The sequence below is a fragment of the Neovison vison genome, chromosome 9 (assembly GCF_020171115.1).
Source record: "Neovison vison isolate M4711 chromosome 9, ASM_NN_V1, whole genome shotgun sequence".
Lineage (NCBI taxonomy): Eukaryota > Metazoa > Chordata > Mammalia > Carnivora > Mustelidae > Neogale > Neogale vison.
The window spans coordinates 546,085-572,110 of record NC_058099.1 but is presented as its reverse complement, the minus strand read 5'-3'; the positions used below and the strand labels follow the sequence as shown (position 1 = coordinate 572,110).

Genomic DNA, 26,026 nt, shown 5'->3' with positions numbered 1-26,026 from the left:
CCGCACCCGGAGAGCGCGGCCGGGGCCGGGGGCGGCGGCTCCGCCCACCGCGACGTCACGGACGGGGCGGGCCCGGGGCTCCGCCCACCGCGACGTCACGCCTGCGGGTGGCCGCCCGTGACGTCGGTGCCCGGCGGGGTCGTTCGGAGGGGACCGGGGAGGTGGCTCCGCCCACCGTGCCGGCTTCGGGGCGGGGTGGGGGGAGGTTGGGGGGGCGCGGAGAAACTGAGGCCGGGGGTCCCCTGACTGCAAGGGCCTAGGCCCTCGGGTTGGGGGGCTCCGTGCCCCTGGAGACCTGCGGGGCTACGGGCCCCAAAGACGCGGGGCCGGAGTTGTCCCTCCTTCTATACAGAAGGGCTCCCCGATCTCGTGTGGGCGGCATAGTTCTGCGGGGGAGGATGCCCGACAGGTCAGGAGGGGGCTCCTCGGTTGGGGGGGCTCCCCAGTCCCGCGCGGACCTTGGGCGTCCTGCTTGCCTGGTCACGGGGGTGCCTGGGGTCCCCCCTCCCGTGGTGGCTTCCAGGACAGCAGGCGATGCTCCCTGCCTCCTCCCCCAGGGTGCACCGGTGAAGGGCCGGCTGCTCCCTGGCCCATCGTGCTCTCCGCCACAGGGACTCGGCCAGGCTCACGTCCACACACAGTCGGATCCATCTTTATTGATACATTAAGCAGGTGCACAGGGGACTCCAATAGCTGTCCGAGGCACCGGGCCCCACAGTGGCGGGCACAGCCCAGGGACTGCTGTCCGCACCCACTGCCCCAGTCCCAGGTCCGCCACGCAGCTGGACCTCCAGCACCGGGGACGCTGACTAGGGGGCTCCCGGCCAGGTCTCGCTGGCAGGCTGGGGGAGAGGCCCTCCACGGGCGCTGCTCTAGGTGCATGGGAGGGGAGACCTCTGTCCATGGCGGTCTGAGTGCCCCGGGTAGCAGCAGCCCCGGGGCAGTTCTGGGAAGCCAGATGGGGGTTTCAATGCTGGAGGGAGGACTCGTCGTCCTGGAAGCAAACAGCACGTCAGGGTGGGGGTGAGCCTGGACGGCTGACCCTGGGCCAGGTTTCCCTGGCTCTGCACTGCAGGGCAGCAGGGAGCGAGCAGCTGGCCTGCCCAGAGCCCTCAGAGCTGACTCAGCCCAGGCGTGCAGGCAGGTCCGGACAGCTCACCGAGTCCGAGCCTGCACGGGCCGGGGCGCTCTGGAAGTCCGCATACGCATCCTTGGGGCCGTCCGGCAGCTCCTCCTCATACTCCGTCTGGTAGTCAGACTCATCTGGGCATGGGGGAGGGCTGTGTTGGTCCCCACAAGGGCAGGGGCTGTGCCACAGCGGTCATCAGGCCCCGGGGCTGCTGGGAGGGCCTGGTGGCCAGGACAGCTTGTGGGGCGTGCCAAAGGTTAGACGGGGACACTGCCAATGTCACCCTCAGCTGTGCAGGTGTGTACCCTGAGCCCCGACTCACCGTCCACCGTGGCTGCCTTGGCTGGCTCAATGCGAGATACAATCTCGGCGAGGTCAGTGAAGGAGGCGTTGGGGCAGGTGAGGACCTGGAGGGCCGAGGTGGAAGGGACTTGTGGCCAAGGCCACAGCTCCCCTGGTCCCCACACCACAGCCCTTGGCTGCCTGGCCAGTCCCCAGGCCCTCTCTGCAACCCTCTGTGGTCTTGGTCTGCTGAGGTGCTCAGCCCCCTGGAGTTGGGGCAGGGCAGGGCCTAGAAGAAGCGCAGAGGCCTGAGCAGATCCCCATCCTGTCCCACCATGAGCAGCAGAGCCACAGTGAAAAACAATGGATGTCAGGGCAGAGGCCAAGAGATGGCTCCCACAGGGCCGTGCCCCTGCCCCCATCCTCTGGCCCTGGTGGGGGTGTGTGCCGAGGTCCCGCAGGCTGCAGGGAGCCCTGCACCTCTCAGGCCTGCTGAGACAGCCAGAGGGCCGGTCTCAGGAGGGAGGGGGGCGCTAGGTCAGGCACTCACGTCACAGGCCTTCATCTTTCTCCGCCCCTGTCGGTCCTGCAGCATCTTCTCCAGCACGCCACTCCGACCCCAGATGTCAAAGACTGTCCGGCCATGCTGGTACCCCACTTCCTGCACACACACCAGGGACCCGGGGAGCAGGAGTCAAGAGGCCCCACTTCTGGGCTTGCACACGAGGGCAGGTGGGCACCGCGCCCCAGCTGCACTCACGCAGATCTCGTCGAACTTGCCGAAGTCCAGAGTGCCGTAGCCGTCGATGGGGGGGCGCAGGTACTCACAGTACTCGCTGTTCTTCACCATCTCCAGCTGCCGGACGCAGCACACGTAGGCCAGGCGCGTCTGGATCTCCGCCATGTTCAACACCTGCTGCCCTCACAGCGTCTGAGCCAGGCTCTTTGGGCCCCCCTGGCCCCACGGCCCCCGGGCGGGTGCAGCCGCCTGTGTCTCACACCCCAACCCTTGCCCTCCCTCTCCCAAGGAGACACACGTCTCTGCTAGGCCTGGGAGGAGGGCGGTGCCCAGCCAGGGTTCCTGGGAAGGGATCCTGGCGGGGAACGGGCCTGCTCCCCTCCCCAGCGCTGGTCCAGCCAGGCTTCCCGACACGGACAGGGAGCACGTGAGCGCACCCCGCTGGCTTGGAGCCTGGAGATCACGGCAGCCCCCCACTGCCCGCAGCACCATGCTGGGCATCTCGGGGACAGTGGCACAGAGGAGCCACGAGGAGCCCCTGGCCGGCCGGGGCCCCGGGCAGAGCTCTGCTTTCACCTTGACTTTCGTGGCCAAGGGGTTCCAGCGTTTCCACAGCAGCCACCACCCAGACAGTGCGTCGCCATAGTTGGTGAGGTCCGTCTCGTCCTGGCTGCCCACGTCGATGGCAATCACCACCTTCGCCCCCATAGACCTGGCCACATCCGCTGGGGAGGACACAGCCGTGCTTACCGCCTGGGACAGGCCTGCAGAGCCCCAGAGGGGAGGAGGGCGGGGGGGCGGGGCAGAGCCTGCAAGGGCCGCAAGGGCTGGGGTCTAGCGTCACTCCCGGACTGATGCCTAGAGCTATCCAACAGGTGGCAGGTGTGCCCAAGGAGGGGCACCCACAGCAACCCTGGCCCTTCCTGGCTCTTAGTTCCGACCGCAGGCGCAGACGGGCCATGATTGCTCTCAGCTCCTCTGCTTGGCCCTTGTCCCAGGCGCGGCTGAGCTGCCAGACGGCCACATGCTGGGGGCGCACAACGGCCCAGTGTGCACACAAGGGCTGCCGTCTGCACGCGTCCGTGCACTTTCTCGGGGCTCCACGAGCACACACGCAGGAAACCGTGTGCCTCCGGCTCCCCGGCAGTGGAGGTGGCCACGTACCTGGGAGGTTGTTGATGTAGCCGCCGTCCATCAGCAGGTGTCCGTCTCTGGGGTCACAGAGGGGAGGCATGTAGCCTGACAGAGACATGCTGGCACGCACGTACCTCCACAGGGAGCCTGGGGGAGGGGCAGGGCGGAGGGCTTGGCACCAGGGCCGGCCAAGGGGACAGGAGGGGAGCTTTTCGCTGCCCACACCGGGTTCCTGCCCAAGACCCTGGGCCTAGAGCGCTGACAGCGCAGGGCTCTGAAGTCTACATGTCTGACGTCCGGTGGATGACGCCAGGCCTGGACAGACAGACACACCTCCTGTTCTTCCTCCTCCCAGAGAGGCTCTCTCCACAGAGGGAGAGTGGGGAGGGCCAGAGGCCCAGGGGAGGCCCTGCCGGCTCTACAGGCTCCCCACCTTGTGCTGTGTGTGCCGCAGCCTCCTGTGAGCCCCACGGTCCCACTCACCTCCAAGGAGACCCACGCGTTCAGCTTACAAACCACTCTGCCCTAGAAAAGGGCCCTCAGCTGCCACCCGCCTGCTGGCTGCCTCACGGTCCCCAGCTCAGCAGTCTCCCCCCAGCTGCTGATTGGAGCCCACAAAACACACGCCCTCCATGGGGCCCTCGCCACCCCCCACCCCCGGCCTGAGTGTGCCCTTCTCCACCCCCACCCCGGGTACAAGTGTGCCCTCTGCCCTGTCCGTCTCTGCTCTCAGTTCACACTGCTATCTCGCGTCCCACACGCTCACGGCAGGGACCTCTCTGGGTCCAGACCTCCCTAAGCTGCCTTCCTCGGGTCATCTTCGTGCTTCCCCTAGCTCAGACAGCTTCTAGGTTCTTTGCCTGCCGCCCCCCCGCCCCAACCCCCTGAGCAGGTCCTCAGTACCCCTCCCCTCACCCACACTTCGGGGGTGGGGGGGGGAGGGGGCCTGGGTCACCGTGCATGTCTGAGCCCCTATCGGGACCCAAGGAGGAGGTGCTCACCGTCCGTGTGGACCCTCATGGCAGAGGCCGTGATGTCCGTGGTGATGGTGAAGTAGGGGAGCCACAGGTCCTGCAAGGGGACGGCACAACTCAGAAGGGCCATCCGCCCCCGCTGTCAACCCTTGCCCTGCAGCCCTGGAGGCTCAAGATGAGGGAGACCCCTGCTTGCGGGGGGCACCTCAATCTGCCGGTCCTTGAAGACGCTACAGATGCTGCTGTTGAAGCCGGCGCCCGAGAACATAGACGTGATCGGGTACGTCAGGTCCAACACAGTCTTCACCATCGACGTCATGTCCTAAGTAGGCAAGGCCCACGTGACGGCCCTGCAGAGGGTGAGGGCCTCACCCCCGCTTCTGGTACAGGCAGTGCATGATCCCATGGGACCCCAGTCTGGGAAGGGAGCGGGGCCAGAGCACCAGGGCCTGGGGGTCCTACAAGGGCGCCCGCGGACGCCTGGCTCTCGCTGCCTGCTCAGGGACTTCTGGATGAAGCCCCGTCCAGGACCAACGCCGGCAGGTGACTGGGTGAGAGAGCTCCCTGCTGGGATCCCCAAGAGCGGCACGTACAAGCCGTCAAGGCTTCCCCGGGAGGAGATGCCCTGCCCCAGCAGGCTTGGGGCTGACCCTGACACTCCAGCACCACTGACACGCTGCCATGGCACACACTCCATCAGGCTCCGGGAAAGGGTGGCCCTGTTGAGGGCCCTTTCTGCCAAAACTCCCTAACCCTGTCGCTCTGGTGGGACTGAGGCCCACCCTTCCTCAGTGAAGACGGGGGCCACTTAGACCTGCAGGGAGCAGGACACGTGACTGGGCAGGGAGCACTGGCCTTGCCCCAGAATGCCTGGGTTCAAGGCTGCCTCACTTTGTAAGGGTTGGGGATGGAGAGGAAAGATGTGCCCTGTCACTGGGTGGCCAGAGCCGAGGTGGAAATGCCCAGAGCACAGGCCATGTGTGATGTGGGGCCCCAGCTGAGGGTGAGGTGCCCCCCAGTGTGCTCCCACGCAGATGAACAGAACACAGACCCTGCCTTGGGACAAGCAGAGGGAACAAGTGTGCTGCTGCAGGGCAGGGACTCCGGACAGCGCGGCACCCTCAGGGCCGTCCGTGGCTAGCAAGGCCCTCACTCTTGAAGAAACCCCCATCGAGCACCAGAGAGCCTGCAGAGCCAAGCCTGGAGGCCCCCGCCCACCACCTCCCTCAGCATGGCAGGAGGCCAAAGGCTCCCCCAGAAAGGCAGGGACAGAGGACAGCCTGGACGGGATCCAGCCCACCCGGCCTTGTAGAGCGGCCTCCCAGGGGACCCCATGACCCAACACACACTGAGGACAAGGAGGGCAGCAGGCCCAAAGGTCCATTCCCACAGCTGAAGCAGAGGCAGGGAAGGGAAACGTCTGCCTGGCCTGTGACCAGACCCTCAGCTGAAACTCTCAATGGTGCTGACCTCTCTGTGTTGACCTCAATCACCTTGATAAATGAAGAACCAAGTCCCCAACACTGATGTCCTTTCTTGCTCTGTGCTCCCCATTCTCCCACCACCCCACAAACCCCGCTCTGAGGCCAGAGCCCGCAGAGCCGTGAGCAGGGGCCCAAGTTCCCGATGTCCTCCCGCCCCTGCGGCACTACGGGGACCTGGGGCTGAGCTCCAGGGTGGGCCGAGGCCCCTCACCTCCGCCCACTGCTTGGCCCGGATCCGTATCTGGCTGTAGTTCCGCTCCTCAGCGTACAGGGCGCCCATGAAGGCCCCGATGGACGTCCCTCCAACCATGTCCACGGGGATGCCGCACTCCGCCAGGGCCCGGATGATGCCGACCTGGGCACAGCCTCTACACTCACCAGGAGCACAGAGCACGGAGGGCACCGTCACCGGGCACGGCACCGTCCCGCGCGCCAGCAAAGGCGGCACAGATGGTCTTCCCGGGCCAGCCCCTCCTCCTCGGTACCCGGCCCTTGCGTAAGTCACAGAAAATGGGCCGAGACACGGCCCCGTGGACACTGCGGGGATGGGAAGCTGAACAGGCTCCGCACAGACTTGGGAGGCAGGAGACCCCCGGAGGCCCCCGCAGGGGCTCCTGATGGGGGTGGGGGTGGACGCGCACGAGCCCGCGCAGGAACAGGAAAGCCCGTGTGGGACCGAAGCCACCGCCCTGAGCCTCCAGCCACTGCTCCTCTCTCCTCGGTGATGCCCACCTCAAGTCGCCAGTCACAGAGGAGACCAGGCCACGGGACCACAGCCAGGAGGGGACAAGCAAGATGGGTGGGCCGCGAGGGGGCCACAGAGACGTGGCACAGACTCCAGAGAGCTGCAAGCCCAGCAAGCCCCGGGGCCCAGCGGGGTCTGCGTGCCTGACAGGGGAACGGTGAGCAGAGCACGGTCTGTGCCCTGTGCCTTCGAGGGACGCGGCCCGGCTTGGGAAGGTACACGCGGACGAACGCGAGCGCCTCCCACTGGTGAGAGAAGCCAGACACGGAAGGACGAGTGTCCCCTCACTTGAGGGACCTGGAGGGGTCAGGGCCACACACACAGATGCTGGAGAACAGGGGTTCAGTGCGGGATGATCAGTTACGCTTGCACGACCCTCCGGATGCCGTTCATGCCACCAGATTTTATAGTCAAAAATATTTAAAATGGTAAATTTTATGGCATGCATAGTTTAACACTATTAAAAATAATATTTAAGGGGCGCCTGGGTGGCTCAGTGGGTTAAAGACTCTGCCTTCGGCTCAGGTCATGATCTCAGGGTCCTGGGATCGAGCCCCATATCCGGGCTCTCTGCTTCTGCCTCTCTCCGCCTGCCTCTCTGCCTGCTTGTGATCTCTCTCTGTCAAATGGATAAATAAAATCTTTGAAAAATAAAAAAAATATATTTAATATCACCACAAAAAAATTGAACACTCAGGTATAAGCCTAAAAAAGTTTCCCAGACATTAAAGACAAGATTGATAATTTGGCATAGAACTGAAAAACTGTAAGACAAGGCCAAACAGCACCTTTAGAAGTGGAAAGAAGGGGTGAAGCCTGGGTGGCTCAGTGGTTAAGCGTCTGCCTTTGATTTGGGTCAGGATCCCAGGGTTCTGGGATTGAGTCCCACATCGGGCTCCCTGCTCAGCGGGGAGTTTGCCTCTCCCTCTCCCACTGCCCCTGCTTGTGTTCCTGCTCTTGCTGTCTCTCTCTGTCATAAATAAAAATAAGATCTTAAAAAAAAGAAGTGGAGATCCAGTGTGTGATGTGAAGAACGCAGCCGGTGGGTTGGGCAGCGAGCCCCCCACAGATGTGGCAGAAGACGACGCTCACGGAGTCACAGGACACCCCAGGATGGCGGCCGTGGAGACGGCTCCCCAGAGCTGACGTGCAAGCGCCTGGAGTTTGCATGGGATCTGGCAGAGGATCCCAGAAAGAAGAGAAAGGGGTGGGGCGGAAGCAGTATTTGGAGGGACAGATGGTGCTCTGGACGGAACTGACCATCAACTTCCAGCCTCCGGTTAAAGGAGCACCATGAACTCCAAGCATCAGTCCAAAAAAAAAAGCTGTTGCCACACTGCTGGAAACCCGAGACAGAAACCTCCAAGCAGCCCGGGAACAGAAGGCTGTCCCCACAGGTGCGGTGCAGAAGGGCTGGGCTCTCTGTCCTCTGGGTCACAACACAACATCCACAAGCCACCACTTGGCACGAGAACAACGATTTAAACCAAGTCAAATTACGGAAATAATACAGAGAAGAGCAGAAATGAAGGAACCAGGAAACAAACACACGGAGGAAGGGACCCGCTTGGGGGGAGGCTGTCGGGAGCGAGGAAGCGCACATCCCCACAGACGCCCCAGCGGGCGCAGGAGAAGCAGGTGTGAGTCTCACGAGGTGCGAAGAGATGAAAAGGACACGTTCGCACGACAGCATCACTCGCCAAACCTGACACGGGAAAGTCTGAGTCGTCCACATAACTGAGCCTTTGATTTTTAAAATGTTCACAAAGAAAATCGTATGTCCAGATGGTTTTACTAGTGAATGCTACTGAACATGTAAGGAAGAGTAACACAGATCTTACATAAAAATTTCAGAAAATAGGAAAAGCAGCAGCCCTTCCCAACTCAGTTCTGAAGCCAGCAAACAAACCCACACACGTCTCAAGAAAGGACGAGCGCACCCAGATTCACAGGGAGGCCAGCAGGGTTTAAAGAGGACGGCGCGTCGTGGGCATGTGAGTCTCTCCCCAGAGTAAAGTGTTAGTTTCTGATTAAACATCCGTGTGGTTCCGCACTTTAACAGACACCAAAGCACCGCTTCACGCCGCACCCTTCGCAAGAGGCTAAGGGTGGGCGCGTCTTCCGTCCGACACCCAGCCTGCGGCAGGACCACACTGGAGACAGGAGCCGGCGCTTTCCCTCCCATGGCAACAAGGCAGGAAGAAGAAGAAACAAAAGACATAAACATAATCCAGAAAGAAAGAGAAAAACTGCCTTGATTCTCAAAAGACAGAACATATACAGGACATGTAAAAAAAAAAAAAAAGCCTATACCAAAGTCACTAGAACTCGTGAATTTAGCAAGGCTGTGAGACGCAGCAGCGAGGTGCACATATCTGCTGTGTTTCTGCACCCTGACGACGACACTGTGAGCCTGAAATTCAAAGTATGACATTCACCACAGGAGGAAGGAGCCCTTAAGACGCTTACCTGTGTGTGCCAGCACCTGAGCAGACAAAGACAATTTTGAAAAAAAAAACAAAAAACAAAACGGAAGGATGTGCAGGGCCTGAAGTCAAGGTTTACCAAAAGGCTGTCGAGACCGTGTGTCCTAAAACACGCACACACGACAGAGCCATGCGGCTGACACAGTGACCTCAGGGGCCGGGAGGCCTTTACCGGCTACAAAACAGCTTCGGTTGCCACGAGGCAACGGCAGGTGGGCCACAGACCCGTACAAGCCGGACGCACAGAGCTCCCGGAGGAGGGCAGCATGCCTCTGTGACCTTGGGACAGGCAAGGGTGCTCAGAACACCAGAAACAATCACCGTAAAAATGGAAAACCACACTTCAGCAAAACTTAAAAACTGGGCTCACTGCAGCAGCTCATACACATCGACATTAAACCCTGGTCATCAAAGAAACACCACTGAGAAAACGAGAAGCCAAAGGCCGAGAGGCAAAGTTAACAACAAACATATCCGGCAAAAGACTTGAGTTCAGACTCCACGAACGAGTCCCCTGGATCAGGAACAAAGACCACCAGGGAGACACGCGCGAGAGAGGCAAATGCTATGAAACAAAACAAGGGACAGGAGCGGCCACAGCGAGCACGTGAGCTCATCCGTCCCCAGGAAGAGCCCCCCCAGCACGTGCAACAGTTCGAAGTCCGGATAACACCGAGGGCTGGCAAAGTGTGGGAGCGGGGACGCCGGACGTCGCTGGCGGGGGCGCGGAGCGGGAGAGGAGAGAGCGGCACGTGCGGGAAGACTTCTGCAAGAAGTCACAGCCGTTCCCCCTCAATCCCTCAGGGGACCACGGCGGGGACCGGGGCGAGCAGGGTGGCAGACGGAGCACCGCGCCCCGCAGGACAGGACCGCTGATGTGACCCTGCGCTCCGAGGGCTGAGCAAAGCCACCCGTGAGCCTGCCCGGAGCGGGAAGGTGAGGCCAGGGAGACGCCCGCGTGAGTATCCTCGGAGCGTGTTGGCACTGCGCTTGAGGGACAGAGAAAACACCGCAGAAGAGCACTCAGGCAGGAGAAATGTTTTTTGAAGGTTTTTAAAAAAATATTGTTTATTGATTTGACAGAGAAAGCGCATGCACAAGCAGAGGGGAGCGGCAGGCAGAGGGAGAAGCAGACTCCCCGCCGAGCAGCGAGCCCCACGTGGGACTCGATCCTGAGACTCCAGGATCACGACCTGAGCTGAAGGCAGATGCTTAACCCACTGGGCCACCTAGGGCCCCGGGGATTAGAAATATTTTAGCAGAAGATCTATTTGAGAAAAATCACCTGGAAAGCAGGCCAAAAAGACAGACGGAAAACAAGGGAGAAGAAAGACAGGAGGGCCCATCTCGGGTGCCTGACCGAGCGCCAGAAGCGCCAGGAACAGAGGACAGAGCCCGTGTGGGGGAACACACAGAACATTCCTCGGGGCCAAAGGTCATGATTTCCAAATGTGGAAGGGCCCCTGAGCCCACCCAGGGTAGTGGATGGATAGACGGCTCCCAAGGCACATGGCCAAGTCCCTGCAGGGACAGGAAGTACGAGACCCCCCCACAGCTCTCAGAGAAAACAGGCCTCACGAATGAAGCGAATGAAGCGGCACCGGGCGACCCAGCAGGGACACTGGAAGCTCAAAGGGCAATGGCAGCGCCCCGGAGAAGTGCTCATGGAAAATTACTTCCAGCTTGGATTCCAGACCCAAATCATCCCTGAAGACATTTTCGGCTACGCAGCCTTTTAAAACTTTTCCTCCTTCTCTTGAGGAAATGCGTAGAGCGGGAAAGCTACCCAAATCAGAAACGTGTCAGGGAGGGGGAGCCGTGGAATGGAGAAAACGAGCCGAACGCGGGAGGGACAAAGGCAGGTCCCAGGATGACAGTGAAGGGAAACTCCGAGACCGTGTCCCATCAGCCAGACTGGAAAGCAGAGCCCAGAGGTGGTGGGAGGCCGGGGGGGGGGTGTGTGTGGCTCCCACACTCGGCGACGCAGAGGCCGTCCGGGAGGAGGCGGTGCTCCGGGGCAGCCGGGGCAGCCGGGGCAGCCATCCGGGACACCCAGCCCACAGCAGCTACGAGGAAGGACGTACGGCCACGCCCGTGCAAGGACGCATGCCACGTTGTCCGACTGAGAGACACAGGGACAACCAGCGGGTCCAGTGTGGGAACCACACCAGAACACGGGGAGGGACTGACAGAAGACAGGGGACGGCGGACAGACGGACGGGCGGACAGACGGATGCGCCGTGATGGGGAGCCGGACGGCAGGTGACAGGCAGATGAAGGACAGAAGAACTGAACAAAACCCGCACACACAGACGACGCAGACGGAGACGCAGACGAGCGGAGAGCCAACACCGCGCTGCGGTCACAGTCTCGGGGACCCTCCGGACACGCCGTCAGGGCTCGGCAGGCAGAGGACTGCCTCGGGGAACGGCCACAGGGCTTTTAAACTCAGTATTATTTTGACTAAACTAAATTTCCATTAAACATGCGCCCCGCAGCCCAGCGCTCAGGCCGGTGCCCCTTGCTCTCCCCCCTCGCTCCGAGGGGCAGGGGCCCAGCACCGGTGTGGCAGGCGCTGCTCTGCCCTTCCGTGAGCATCTGGTTCGCCAGCAGAAGGCCTGGGCCTCACTGCACCTCCTGACGGCGGCCCCGGGCTCCACGTCTGCTCCAGGAGCAGATCCCGCTTCAAGCTCAGGGAAAGGCGGCAAGGGCCGGAGGGACAGGCAGGGAGCAGCCGTCATTCCAGGAACTCAGGAGCCCACAGAACTCGAGGAAGCCGCGCTAGGGCTGCGAGCGGATGAAACCAGCGCTCTATGAAGTGTGTATTAAAACGGAAAGACACTCACCCGGAGCCCAGCGGAAAGACTGGCAAACGGTAAGAACAGAGTTTTCAGAGGAGGCACGGATGGCTAACAGACAAGCAGACATTTCCAGCAAAGACTGTTGGAGCAAGACCGGGATCTTCTACTCTACCGGCAAGGTTCAGCCTGGGAGAGCCTGCGGGAGGCACTGCTTGGCGAGGCGGAGCCAGGTGCGGAGACATGCCTGGTCCTGTGTGGGGCTGACCTGCAGGGCCGGGCTCGGCGCCCCCCACCGCGCGCACACACAGCGGCTGCACGTGGGGACTCACCTTGCCCCCCCTCCCCCAAGCACCAAGGCGATGGCGTTGCCGGTCAGGACCCGAGCCAGGCGGGAGAAGTCCGAGTGCCGGTCTGGGGGCCTCTGGAAGACTCGCTGGTACATTTCCACCTGAGGGAGGGCCGGGGCCAGGGAGAGCTGCCAAGTCCCACACACTGTGGCCCGACCAGGGCGGTTTCCTCTATTCCAGACCCAAAGCCCTTTCCAGGGCCCAGCAGGAGACCACCGAGCGCCGCACCCCCCTCCCCGAGTCCCCCAGATGGAGGCTGCGCTGGGCAAGGGCTGTGAGGACACTGTCCACTGAGTCGTGGGGCCAGGCAGGTTGTGGCCTGTGGGCAGCATCTGGGGCGCCCAGGCCCCAAGCCCCCAGGGCTGAAAAGGTCCTCCTCCTGCCCCTTGGCGGGCTCTGGTGACCTCCCCGCTGCCTTCCCGTGGAGGTGCGTGCGTGCCAGCATGCCTCCCCTCTGCGGCCCCAGAGACAGACGCCTGCTGACGGACGGGGGCCACATCCCTCTCCTAGGTACGGCCCCCAGAAGTCAAGCTCAGGAAAACGTGAGCTCACAGAGAGGCGAGCCAGCCTCATCAGTGGCCCAGGGAGCTCAGACTACAGGGACCCAAAGAGGGAACCGGAAGGCACGGCCCTCCTCCATCACAAAGCAAGTCAGGAAGGCTGCTCTGGAGGCCAGGCATTCCCGCGGGGCCAGCCCACCGCCCAGACCTCACCAGCTTGGGCAGGCTTCTCCTAGAGAAGACGCGGCGAGGGCAGCAGAGGTGCAGGTGGCCGGAGCACCAGCTACGCATGTTCAGCCACTCCACGGTGCGCGAGGGAGCCGGCCCGTCCTCCCGGTGCAGCAGGATCAGCTGCTTCTGGGCACGCACGGCTGTGCTCTCCAGCATCCGCTCCAGCTGCGGGACAGCACAGCCTGAGGGCGAGGGCAGGACGCAGCTGACCGCCAGAGATGGGCTGTCACGGAGGCCCCCACTCCAGCGCCTGCCCGATGGACCCATCCCCACCGGCAGGAGGGTCTCGGGCAGGGCCTTGGCAGGTGGCAGCCCGGTCCTGGGAGCCAGCTCGGCTGTGCTGTGCTCTGCCCTTTTGTGGTCAGAGCTGTGACCCAGGGGTCTGCCTGGCCACGTGACTGCTTCACGCTGGGCTGGGTGAGAGTGGCCAGGAGAGGAGGGCCTCCTCCCCGTCCGTGGCTCTCACGGCACCCCGTGGGCACACACTGTGACTTTCTCAGTGAAGGTCACTTCACTGAGGCACGCTCCCTTGCAGCTCTGCCTGCAGAAGAGGAACCTGCTTCGGAGTCGGGCAATTTTAGCTGCCCCAGGGTCAGAGAGGAAGGAGCCGGGGAGCGCGGAGTGCACGGAAGGAGCCGACACCCCGCAGCCTTGAAGCTGGAGACAAAGTGGGCCCGCGATGTCGCCTCACGGCGGAGAACAGACAGATGGCAGTGCCCACAGAGAGGCGACTGAACAGTCATAAAAATGAGGGAAACAATGTGGATAAAGCTTGAACACCTAAGTGTTGAGAAAAAAGGACCCTTCAAAGTGATATAAAATAGGACACGACTTTTATCAAATTTAGACCTGAAAACCAGCGCTGAACACATTCACAGTGGAACAGGAAAGGCGCCACTTCACAAGAGGCCCCCCAGGGCCACTTCAGGGCAGCTGCCCTGCTTTGTGCTAAAACCACCAGAGGTCAATGCAGCAAAATGTTTCCAAAACATGCAGGCCAGAGCTGCGGGTGTCGGCTTTTATTATCTGTCTTTGCCTGAGTTCTCGAAATATTTCGTTGGAAGGAAAAGACAGAGAAACAGAGGGGCGTGAAGAGAGCAGCGGACCAGGACCTGCCCAGTCCGCAGCCCCGCCTTGCGGGAGGCACTGCCAGCCACTCCCCGAGGCCCACAGGCCCCGCCCCGCAGCCCCCCCCCACCCCACCCCACCCCCCGCCAGGCTCTGCCCCCGCAGGCCCCGCCCCCGCCCGCCAGCTCACCTCGCCCACTGAGGGCTCCTGCTCGCCCAGGCCCACGATGAGGATGCAGTCAGCCTGCCGGATGCAGCGCTGGGTCCACGGGGTGAGCGTGCCGTCCGCCTGGTACAGCACGATCCGGTGGATGTCCTCCTGCTGCCCCAGCCAGCTGGACAGCCGGTACTCATGGATACTGGAAGACAGGCGTGGAGGGACACCGATGCCAGAGCACAGACGGGGTGAGCAGGCATCGGTGCTGCAGACAGGGCAGGAGGGCCCAGACTCCAGGGGGTTAGGGGAACGCAGAGGGCGGGGTGCGCGCGGGCGTGGAAGGTGCAGCTCAAGGCTGTGCTTGGACCCCCAGGGAGCCGGAAGCTGTCCCACACAAGGGCTGGCGCACCTGTCCAGGGCAGCAGAGCCGAGGCGCTGTTTTACGCTGTCACTGGCCAACAGCAGGACGGGGCCTGAAAACACAAACCCGAACTACAGAAAACTGCCCTGGCAGCCCACCTCCCGGGACCAGCAGCCCCAGGGCCTCCAGATCTGGCTCTCTGACCCTCAGTCTCCTGGCTGCACAGAAGGCATTCAGATCTTTGCAACACTGAGACCGTGTGTGTGTGCTGGGGGCCCAAACCCCGGGAGCAGGGCTGGCTGGATCCGACACGTGTACTGGCGTATTCAGCCATGTGGAGATGCACATCTTTTCACATCCCCTGTGTCTGATGATGCCCACATGGACGCAGGTGCCGGGGCCTGCCCAGCCAGGAGCACCAGCACCAGAATCAGTAGATAGGTCCCCAGGGGTGCACCCACAACCCTCGGCTGGAGAGGACCCAGAAATCCTGAGGGCCTCCTTTTTACCCTACACTTGTACAGAGCTCTCCAAGAGCTTCAGTGAAAAGCGGAGACATGAGAAATTGTTGCCTTGTATTTTAACTGGCAGCATCTGCTTTCCTAGAGGCACACAGAATAGGGGTGTGTATCTGGTGCAAACGCACAGGTGCCTCGGACTTAAGTAGCAGGGAAGCCACGCCTCCCACGGACTGCGGTGAGGGGGCTCGTCCTGCTGGGGCCTGCACTCCCGGCTACCAGCTCGGTTGGTCATCGGCAGGGCTCCTACAGAGGGAGGGAAATCTCTTAGGGCTGGGCTGCATCACGGGCCCTGTTGGGCACCACAGTGATGTGTCTTGCCCACCTCTCTGGGACGTCACATGGGATGTGATGGGACTGGCAGGCTGTGTCTGGCTGCAGAAACACCAAGGAGCCCAGCCCCGAGGCCCTCCAGGGACCCCAGGCTGGGCTCTCCCTGCCCACTGGCATGTGTCTCCCGTGTAGGTACCCCTGCCTAGACTCAGGGGGGCCCTGAGGGACCCCTTAGGGAAGTGTGGAGCCAGCAAAGGTGGGCTCCAGCTCCTGTGGTGACCAATCCTGTCCCTAGCAGGGCTCTGCTGAAGGCCAGGTGGCAGGCAGGACCAGGGCAGGGAGGAGAAACAGGACGGCTCCCCCACACTTGCGTCTGTGGCTCCGTGGGGCACAGCTGACGTGGGGACCTGGCCGGGCTGCCAGACCGCCTCCTTCCCAAACACTGGAAGCTGAGGAAATGGACCACCACCCCCAAGTGCTGGAAGAGAATGGCTTGATATCACCCTAGAATCTTCCCCCATGAGGGAAAGCAACCTACAGAAGCACGGGGACTGGGCTTCGGCAAATGCGTCAGCACAGCAGTGGGCCAAGTTCAGTCTCCCGAAAGGCACGTCTGAGTCGCTGAACATCCCCGCGGACAAAGTGAATCTTGAGTCCTACCTCCCATCATGCCCAGAAGCCACCCCCAATGGACTGTAAACTGAACAGGAACAGCAACACTGTGGAGAGTTTAGAAGAACATCTTCATACTTGGGTTAGTGTGCAGTTCCTTCAGGAAAACGCAAAAGCAGCAATGACGGAAGAAAACAGTCGATAAACTGGCCTGAATTAGAGTTAAGAGCTTCTGTTTTCAAAGGACATCATTAGAATAAAAAATCAAATCACAGAGAGAGACAGATATGTGCAGTCTTGGCACCCAAACAAGGGACTGTGTCCGGGTCACATAAAGAACCACGCCCACCACCGAGGAGAAGACGGCCACCCGACCCATGCTGGGCAACCAACATCTTGGTCACTGATAGAGAAACTGAAGCCGCAGGGAGAGGCCACCACACACGTACCACAACACACAGAGACAAGACTGCCCCCCAGAGCAGCGCACCACACACTTCCCCAGCGACTTCATCCAGGGACGCCTGGCTGGCTCTGCCTGGGGAGCGCGCGACACCTCGTGCTGGGGTCGTGAGTCTGAGCCCCACGATGGGCAGGGAACTTCAATAACAACATAACCCAAGGCGTTCTCTAGGACAGACTGTATGTTGGGCCACAAAACCAGTCTTAATAAACTTAAAAGTGAAACCATACAAAGTATCATTTTCTGGCCACAATGGTATGAAACCAGAAATCAGTAACAGGAGAACCAGAAGATTCACACATGTGTGGAAATTAAATGACACCCTCCTGAACTACCCACAGATCAAAGAAGTAGCCTGGACACCAAGGGAAAGAGAAACACAGCATCCCAAACGCAGGGAGGGAGCCGTCGGCTGTGGAGAGGAGTCCAGAGCTACCAACGTGCTTCAAAGAAAGAAGAAAGATCTCAAATCAGGGACCCAGCTTCCTTTCTTTCTTTCTTTAAACCATTTATAGACTTTATTTTTTAAAACGTACCTAGGTCTAGGGAAAAACAGCAGAAAGTACACAGAGTTCCCGCACGTACCCTTCTCTCCCTGGCATCCTGCAGGAATCCGGTCCGTTGTTGCAGGCCACGAGCCAACGCTGACGTATCAAGATGAACTGAAGTCAGGCTGCCTGTCAGGGTCCTTTATGTTGTTCCCTGTCTGGGTCTGGACAGACGTGGAATGACACCTGTCCACCACTGTGCTATCACATGAGTATTTTCACTGCCCCAAAAGTCCTGCACACACACCCCGCTTCCGTGCCTCGGGTCCCCTGGCCGCAGGCAACTGCCGTGTCCACAGCTCTGCCTTTTCCAGAGCACCAGAGAGCTGGAACCACACAGGCTGTGTCTTCTCCGACTGGTTTCTCTCACTGAGGAACGCACACTCACGGTGCACCCAGGTCTTTGGTTTGCTAAGACTTGAAGTTTTTTGCGAAGCGCCGAATTTTATACCTTGGGTAAGTACGAAAAGAACAGCAACTAGACCCAGAGCAAACCGAAGGAAGGAAATAATCGAGATTAGAACAGAGATAAATAAAACGGAGAACAGAAAAGTGATAGAGAAAATCAATGAAAACAGAAGTTGGTTCTTTGAAAAAAATCAACAAAACTGACAAACCTTAAGCTAGATGAATAAAGAAAAAAGAGAGACGATTCAAACAATTAAAATCAGAAACGATAGTGGGACATTATGGATGGGACAGACACAAAATGGAGGGCGCCCAGTGGCTCCTTCAGTGCAGCAGGGACCCTTCATCTTGGGGTTGTGAGTTCGAATCCTACGTGGGGTGTAGAGGTTATTTAAAAAACAAAACCTTAAAAAAAAAAAAACCCACCAACTATTACTAGGAAGAAACTTCCTCCATCTATTAAAGGCCACACACGAGCACCCGAGCAGACATCACGGTCGGTGCCGCGGGACCAAGAATTCTCCCGCATGATCAGGAACAAGGCCAGGACGCTGCCCTCGCCACTTCTGTTCGACAGCATGCTGCAAGTCCAGCCCGAGCACTTAGGCAAAGAAAAGAGATGCAGAAGGTGTCAGACTAGAAAGGGAAAAGTAGCATCTGCGCTTGGAGATGATACAATCTTACATGTAAAGAAACCCAAAAAGTCCACCAAAAACTGGCACGAGTCATAAATGAAGTTGTAGGACGTAAACATGACACAGAAGTCGGTTATGTTCCTGTACACGGACAATAAACCATCCGGAAAAAAAGAGGTTAAGAAAAGTAATTTATAACAGCATCAAGAAGAGCAAAACATAAGGGATAAACGTAACCAAGGAGACCGAGACTTGCTCCCCGAAAGCCACGAAACGTCGCTGAAAGAGACGAAAGAAGACGTGAGTGCGTGGAAACGCGTCCCGCGCTCACGGGCTGGAACACCGAAGGTCGCCAAAGTGTCCGTGCACCGGGGGCGACCCCTGTCGGAGTCCCAGTGCCGTTTTTAGAGATGGAGAAAAACCGGTCCTGAAATCCCTGCGGATCTCGGGGACCCTGAGCACTCAGAACCAGCCTGCAGAGGGACGGAGCCGGAGGCCTCCCGCTTCCTGACTCCGGACCTGCCACGGCGCTCGAGTCAGCACAGCCGGCGCTGGCCTGGAGACGGACGCGCGGGGCGCGGAGCGCAGGGCCCAGAAACGAGCCCGTGGCGATGGGAACTGGTTCCCGGCGGTGCCGGCATCACTCGGTGGGAGAGGGTGGCTCCTCATTAATGACAGCAGGAAAACTGAGTATTTATAAGCAAAAGAATAAATCTCTACTAAACTTCAAACCTTTTACAAAAATGAGCCTCCAAACAGGTAACTAAGTTAAATGCGGAACTTCAGGGGGTTCCCGGGGCGGCTCCGTCGCTTAAGTGTCCGACTCTCTGATGTCAGGACCACAGGGTCGTGTGGATGTGGAGCCTGACGGGGATGTTCCCTCTCCCTTGTCTCTGCACACCCGCCACATGCACGCACGTTCTCTCAAATACACAAATAAATCTTTAAAAAAATTAACCTAAAACTTCAGGCCTTTTGAAAAAACATGGGAGAAAATCTAGGCCCTAGGGCTGGGTGCAGGTTTTTAGAAACGCTACTGAAAAGGGAAAAGGAGCTAAAAGGAGGTACGAGGACACCAGGGTCCGCTGGACGTGACCACGGCGTGCGGTCAGCCCTGTGGAAGTGTCAGGGCAGCGCGGGGGCCGCGGCACCCACAGCCCAGCCGAGAGCCCGTGTCCGCTCGGGGCGAGGCATTCTCAAACCTCAGCGGTAAGAAAACGAAGAACCCAGTAAGAAAAAGAGAAACGCCAGAGAGGACGCTCAGACCGCGGAAAGGATGGGAGACATTCCGCTCCGTCCACCTCGGAGACGCAGCTGGAGCCGCGACGCGCCCTCACTGGCCTCCCGCCCCAACGGCAGAAACGGGCGCCCGCCTCTCTGCTGCGGCTCAGGTCCTGATCTCCGAGTCGGGAGTTCGAGGCCCACACCGGGGCCACGATGGGTGTGGCACCTCCTCCAACTAACAGCGACAGCTCCGAGGGCCGGCGGGGACAAGGAGGCGCAGGGCAGCGGCGCGGTGCTGGCGGGAGCGTGCAGGGGTGGTCCCCCAGAAGGACGGCAGGCACGCGACCACACGCACCCTGTGCCCACACATGCACACGGAACCCCTTGCCCAGAGAGTCACAGAGTCTCGTTCATAAAAGCCCCAAAGCGAAGCAAGCTGAATGCCCATCCACAGGTGAGAGGTTCAAGAAACCAGGTGTGTCCAGACCGTCACTCCACAGTGGAGGGGGAGCACACGACGGACACGGGTGTCGTCTGAGCCTTGTGCGCCTGTCTGCAAGGTCACCACGCAGGACCCTGTTCTCAGGGCGCCCTTGGAACCAGACGACCCAGGAGAACAGGGTTAGGGTTGCCAGAGGGGCAGCGGGGCGCCGCGCCTGGTCGCGGTGGCAGGAACCTCCCCAGCAGTCACCATGGCACAGAGCACCACTGACACCGGGGACCTCTGCAGACGCCCAGTGACCCTCTTGACCTCGACAGTGTGCTGCAGTCGCTTAACCAGGGAGAAAGGAACACGATCCTCTCTTTATTGTTTTTGTAACTTCCTGTGAATCTGTAATTACTACAAAATAAAGTTTTGGGTTTTTTTTTTAAGATTTTATGTATTTATTTGACAGAGAGAGATCACAAGCAGGCAGAGAGGCAGGCAGAGAGAGAGGAAGGGAAGCAGGCTCCCCGCTGAGCAGAGAGCCCGATGCGGGACTCGATCCCAGGACCCTGAGATCATGACCAGAGCCGAAGGCAGAGGCTTTAACCCACTGAGCCACCCAGGCGCCCCTAAAGTTGTTTTTTTAATTTTTTTTTTTAAACAGAATAGACTTTTATGAAAGTGACACATCTCTGCTGCAGGACTCAGCGACGCCGCCGGCCCCGGACAGCATGAGGGACACCCAGAGGAGAGGGGCCCAAGTCCAGCTTCGGGTGCGGCTGTTACGAGGCAAAGATCCAGATGGACGGGACAACCACGCCTTCTGTGCTGCAGAATTTCGTTTTCAGAATACGTTTTAAGGACCTACAGCAGTATCTTCCAATTTTATAAGTCATTTTTATTTGGTCTTTATTTAATGCTTTCTATCATCGAATGTCTACGTCAGGTAGAAACTGTGAAAATATACACCTTTCTCACGCTGTTTCACGACAGGAACAGAACACTCACTGGGTTTACTATCACGCCACGTTTTCAAAAGACAAGCGCTGCAATCTCCAGAATAGCTGCCTCACGGAAGACGGACGTACGGCCGTTACCGTCACCCGCAGTTCTAGAAGGACTCATTAAGAACTGAGAACGCAGAGCGCCTCGGGGCTCGTGCTGGCCCCATCAGGTGAGCGTCCGACTCTTGACTCCGGCGCAGGTCATGATCTCAGGGTGGGGGGGATCGAGCCTCCTGTCGGGCTCCCTGCTCAGCACGGAGTCTGAGATTCTCTCTCTCCCTCTGCCCCCTTGCTTGCTCACTCTCTCTCAAATAAATAAAACTTTAAAAAAAAAAAAAAAAGGAATACAGAACACTTCACGATTTGGGGAATTTCTAAGAGTTCTCAAAATTTCAATTCCTTGTTGAATTGCAAAGTTTAACAGCTGTCAGGAATTCGGAAATACTACCCAAGCTCCCTGAGCCCAACCAAGGGCATTTTCCACACAGTCAGCCAGGTCCTGCAGCCACCGCACTGTCCCCCCTGGGTAGGAGGCTCCCTGAGCCACAGGTGCAGGAGGGACAGCCCTCGGCCCACAAGACCATGCATCAGGAGATGCCAGGTGGATGCTCTCCTGCTTCCGTGGCAGCCCTGTCCCCAGCACCCACAAGGGCCAGCTGTGAAGGACTCTGGAGCACCTGCAGAAGAACCAGAGGGACCACAAGGCGAGATGGGGAAGGCTCCAGAGGACCCAGCTGGCCTTGGGCAGGACTTACCGATGGCGCTGAGGGCGTGCTTGAGCTCCAGGGCGAAGGCGGTGAGGGGCACGTCCTCTGACACAGGCATGACAGCCACCGTGGAGAGGTTGCTGGCGGGGTTCCCGGAGTCCCACTTGCTGCCGGCGGCGTGTAGCCCAAACTGGTGACCTGCGGAGCACAGGGTCGTGTGTCGGCCTAAGGGGCTGGGCTGGCGCTGCATAGTATCTCTGTTTCTTGATGCCCCAGGGTACAAGGGCCTGGGAGAGAGGAAAAGGCCCCAGGGTTCGCTCCTGGCTTCCCTAATCAAAGCGTCTCGTGCCTGCCCCCCCACCCCCCGACCAGCCTGCCTTTCCTGCTGAAGCAGCGGCCACACTGTGAGCGCCCTGCTTTTCACACACTCCGGGACTCGGGCCTCACGGATGAGGAAGGCACGGCGTGAGGAAAAGACCCTGTGACCCAGAGAAACCTCGGAGAGTTCAAGTGCTCTGCCAGGTGAGGCCACCAGGTGTTTCCACCATGGGCTCTAGAACCAGTAAGTGCGACCTATGAGGGACGGCAGCCTGAAGCTCAGAGCGACAAGCCAGTGCGGTAAGCGCCCCTGTCCCTGGAACCACAGAGTCTCCGTCCTCTAGATGCGGGACCCAGGAAGCTCCGTGCAGCCCTGGGGCCCCCACGGCACAGGGAAGGAACCACACACCCGTTGACCCACAAGGTCACCCATCAGAGGGTCCCTGGAAGTTTATTTCCAACAATGGTCATTTCTGGGCCAGCAGCACCTGTTTTCACGGAGGTGGCTGGGGGGGTCAGCCTCACGCTCCTGCCGGCCACACCCCAGACAGACCCTGGTCTGCTGAAGCCTAGACACGCCGAGGCTCTCTTCCTGGCCCCTCCTCTGTCTTTCCTAGCGACCTCTGATGTCAGGACCCTCCGTCTGAGGCAGAACCAAAGGGGACTCTCCTGCCAGCTCCGCACGGCTCTCTCTCAGCCTTTGCCGGAGCTCTGGTTCTGGCCAAGAGGGAGACGGGGCAGGCCCACGCCCCCTGACTGCTGCCAGCGGTCCCAAGGCGGCTCGGAGGGCACAGAGAGGAGAGCGGCCGGGCTGGGGCCTCCACTCCTGGGAAGCTTTCCGCCAAGGCCACCAAGGCCACCAAGGCCACCAAGGCCGCGGCGCCCCTGCCCCTCTCCCGCTATAGCCAGGCAGGCTCCCCCGCCCCTCACCCTGGGCCAGGGGCCGCCTCCAGGGCTCTCTCCCAGGGTGGCCAGGCTATAGACACCGTGGGCTGGAGCCCCCCAACTCTCCAGGCCCTGCAGCACAGGGAAATCCCAGGGAGAAGATGCAGAAACAGTTCTCTCACCCCAGGAAGCCGTCCTGGGCGCATTCGCCTCCGCGTGGCCCACGCGTGAAACCAGCCAGGACCGCCCAGCGGCCCTGAGGAGCACATGGCAGGGCAGCCCGGGGTAACACTGCGAAGGCCCTGAGAACCTAACTAACATCCTAAGAGACAGTCTAACTAACTACCTAACGAACAGCCAGGACGTGCTCTGGGAGCGGGAGCACACCGACAGTCGGCTAGAACAGAAGAGGCAGGACCAGAGTCCCAGGACATTGTGACATCATGACACTGTGACATCATGCCATTGTGACATCATGCCTGAAATATAGGATATAATCCAGAATTAGCAGCTATAACAAAAGCCAGGAAAACCTCGCCTACAACAACGGACAAATGTGACAACAGGTCACAGAATCTGGAATTACTGACAAAAAGGACAAAAGGCAGTGGCGACACAGCAGCCGTGACCAGCAGCACAGGTGCACGCTGCGTGGAGGCAGGAGACAGATCGCGAGAAGGCGCGCGATCTCAGCACGGGGGAGGGAAGAGCCGGCGGTGCCCCAAGACCTCAGAAACAGTAGGAGAAGGTCTAGCGTTTGTGTCCCTGGACTTCCGGAAGGATAAAGGGGACAGAACTGAAGGAGTATCCTAGGAAATAAACGCTGGAAACGTCTCACGTCTGCGGAAAGACATGCATCTACGGGTTCCAGAAGATGAGTGTGTCGTCTACACACGAAGGACAGAGTGTTCAACGCAGCCCGAGAAAGGGCGGGACACGGACGTGGGAACAGCCACGTCGGGCTTCTCATCAGAAGCCGTGGAGGCTCCAGGCAGCCGCTCCCCGGGGCCAGCCACGCATCGGCAAATTTGTCTTGGGGATGGAGGTGACGCGCAGACGGGCTGCGAGAAGGAAGCTCGGACAGTCCGTGGCCGGCAGACCCGGCCCGGGAGGGCCGCTGTGGAAGGCGCGTCCTCGGACCGCCAGGAAGGGCTGCGGGGATGAAGGACGGCGCTGCTTCCCCAGCAGTTCCCAGGCCGCGGGAGGGGTCCCCGGAGCACAACCCCGGGGGGCGCGGGGAGGGAGGGAGCTGCGGCCCACAGGGCTCCGGAGCGCGCCACGGGACCACGACAGACCGCGATCGGAACGCTCGGACGGGCTCAGGGAGCTGAGAGGAGACGGACGGGGAACCGGAGAAAGACGACGAGGTGGGGACAGGACACTCCGCAGGCGCAGGCCCGGATCCCAGCTCGGGAGTATCGGGCTCAACACGGACGCGCGCACAGCGACCGAACGAGCAGTCAGGCGGGAGCCTGGGGCTCCGTCGGTGAAGCGTCTGCCTTCGGCTCAGGTCAGGATCCCAGGGTCCTGGGATCGAGCCCCGTGTCTGTCGGGCTCCCTGCCCGGCGGGAAGCTGGCTTCTCCCTCTCCCTATTCCTCCCCCTGCTTGTGCCGGCTGTCTCTCAAAGAAATAGGTAAAATCTTAAAAAAACACATACCAAGTTGTCACGCGGGATGATAAAAATAACACCTGACTATGTGCTTTCCACAAGAAATCCGCTTCGAGCAGACCATGCCGGTGGTCAGAGGTGACATGAAGACACAGCACACGTTGAGCCGTGCCTTCGTGTGCACCGCGGACCTCAGGGTGTGACCTCGTTTGGAAATGGGTCTTCGCAGACACAGTCGATCGAGACAAGCTGTAGTGGACTCAGGGGTCACCGTCACACTTTGTGGTCACACTGGGCACGCTGGCCAGCCCAGTCCTTCCACAAAGCACAGTCCTGTGTCCAGGTCACTGCCAGGAGACACAAGGCTGCCCTCCCACAGTGCCCGAGCCGGCATGGGGCACAGACGACACAGGAGCGGACTAGGGAGCGGCAGGATGAGTCAGGGGCTGAGGCGAAATGGGAAAGGGAAGCAGAGGGGCGCAGGGCTTGGGGCAGCCCCGCGGGTGCAGAGGGGTCCACAGGCCAAGGCAGGTGCGGGTGGTTCCCGCCACCGCGGACCGGGACCAGGTGCCAGCGAGCATCGCACAGAGCACCCTCTCTGAGTTTGAACCAGAAGAGAACACATTCGCTGACAGGCAAGTCCCAGCCTGGAGAACCGTGTCACTGGTTCGGCACGGGGCAGGCACGGCCGCCCACAAGTACCCCCAGTGCTCGGTTCCAGTCCGCGTCCAGCAGGGACCAGGGTTCCCTCCCGCACCACCCACGCCCGCCTGTGGCAGCCACGGGGCAGGTGAGGCCTCGGGGCCAGAGGGTGGGGCTCCCAAGGACACACCTGTCACAGTTCCCTGCTGGAGGCTGCCCAGAATCTTCTCACCCAAGAGGTGAATCAGCCGAGTCACAACCTGGGGGCAGAGAAGGAAAGGAGGCCACATGTTGAAACCAAGAAGAGAAGCATCTTGGGTCCCGGTTTTCAAAACCACCATGTCTGCGGACTCCTCGGGGCTGGGGGCAGTGGTGCGGTTGGCAGACTGGTCACTGGGCAGTGGGCCCCAGTCTGTGGGATGAGGTCTGCACCACAGACAGCCCACTGGAGCCCAGCAGGTGTGAGGGGCACACGTCCTGTGACCTGGCGCCCAGGCCAGGGGCTCCTTTTACTTCCAGGGCAGGGAAGCACCAGGGGCGGCCCCGACCACCCTACAGGCGAGCCAGGAAGGGCTTCCAGGCGCTCCTGAGGGGGCCTGGCCTGGGCAGGACGCGGGCTGGTGTTACATCCTATCTAGGAAGTAGTGCACGGCCACATTAATACTGAATTTTTAGAGTCACAAAGTATTTAAGGTTGGAACGCCAAGATATCCGTAATTTACTTCAATACTTTTGCATAAAAACAAAGCGAGTTAGATTTTCTGATTGGTCAGGCTTACGGGTGACAGAGGACGTACCGTCTGGGCAGCCTCCCTCGGCATCACCTCTTTGAAGAGAAGCTGCTGTCAGCTTCAGTAAAACCTAAATTGTGTCAGATCACAGATGGGGTGATCCGGAGGCTGCCTGGGGGGCTCAGTGGGTTCAGCCTCTGCCTTCGGCTCAGGTCATGATCTCAGTGTCCTGGGATCGAGCCCCACATCGGGCTCTCTGCTCAGCAGGGAGCCTGCTTCCTCCTCTCTCTGCCTGCCTCTCTGCCTACTTGTGATCTCTCTCTGTCAAATAAATACATAAAATCTTAAAAAAAAAAAAAAGACCACACCCACGAGACACAGGCCTCAGAGACCACAGCAAGCAACAGAAGCCACCAGAGAACACTGTGATCTGTGCTACCTCGCGGACGTGAAACCCCAGAACAGATAGAGCGGGCAGTGGTCAGGGGCGGGGGACACTGGCTGGCCACAGCACCCTGGCAGGGCTCCCTGTGCTCTAGGGCACAGAGCAAGCCTGGGGTTGGGGCAAGGCCAGTGCCTGCGC

At 60.1% G+C, this 26,026-nt stretch overlaps 1 protein-coding gene across 3 annotated transcripts in view; it reads right to left on the bottom strand.

The window, feature by feature from the left end:
* Window positions 1-636: 636 nt before the first annotated feature.
* The window catches only part of PNPLA7 (patatin like phospholipase domain containing 7), a 55,420-nt gene continuing 30,030 nt past the window's right edge, over window positions 637-26,026 (bottom strand). For all 3 annotated transcript variants that reach the window (XM_044264413.1, XM_044264415.1, XM_044264416.1), the window contains exons 21-36: window positions 24,903-24,972; window positions 21,306-21,455; window positions 14,487-14,550; window positions 14,111-14,279; window positions 12,835-13,017; window positions 12,104-12,222; window positions 5,954-6,110; window positions 4,464-4,580; window positions 4,286-4,355; window positions 3,315-3,431; window positions 2,727-2,875; window positions 2,172-2,324; window positions 1,962-2,072; window positions 1,452-1,536; window positions 1,160-1,263; window positions 637-994 (exon numbers count right to left, since the gene is read on the bottom strand). In XM_044264413.1, coding sequence (XP_044120348.1) covers window positions 968-994; window positions 1,160-1,263; window positions 1,452-1,536; window positions 1,962-2,072; window positions 2,172-2,324; window positions 2,727-2,875; window positions 3,315-3,431; window positions 4,286-4,355; window positions 4,464-4,580; window positions 5,954-6,110; window positions 12,104-12,222; window positions 12,835-13,017; window positions 14,111-14,279; window positions 14,487-14,550; window positions 21,306-21,455; window positions 24,903-24,972 — 1,845 coding nt within the window. In that variant the 3' untranslated portion in view covers window positions 637-967. The remainder of the gene's footprint in view (window positions 995-1,159; window positions 1,264-1,451; window positions 1,537-1,961; window positions 2,073-2,171; window positions 2,325-2,726; window positions 2,876-3,314; window positions 3,432-4,285; window positions 4,356-4,463; window positions 4,581-5,953; window positions 6,111-12,103; window positions 12,223-12,834; window positions 13,018-14,110; window positions 14,280-14,486; window positions 14,551-21,305; window positions 21,456-24,902; window positions 24,973-26,026) is intronic.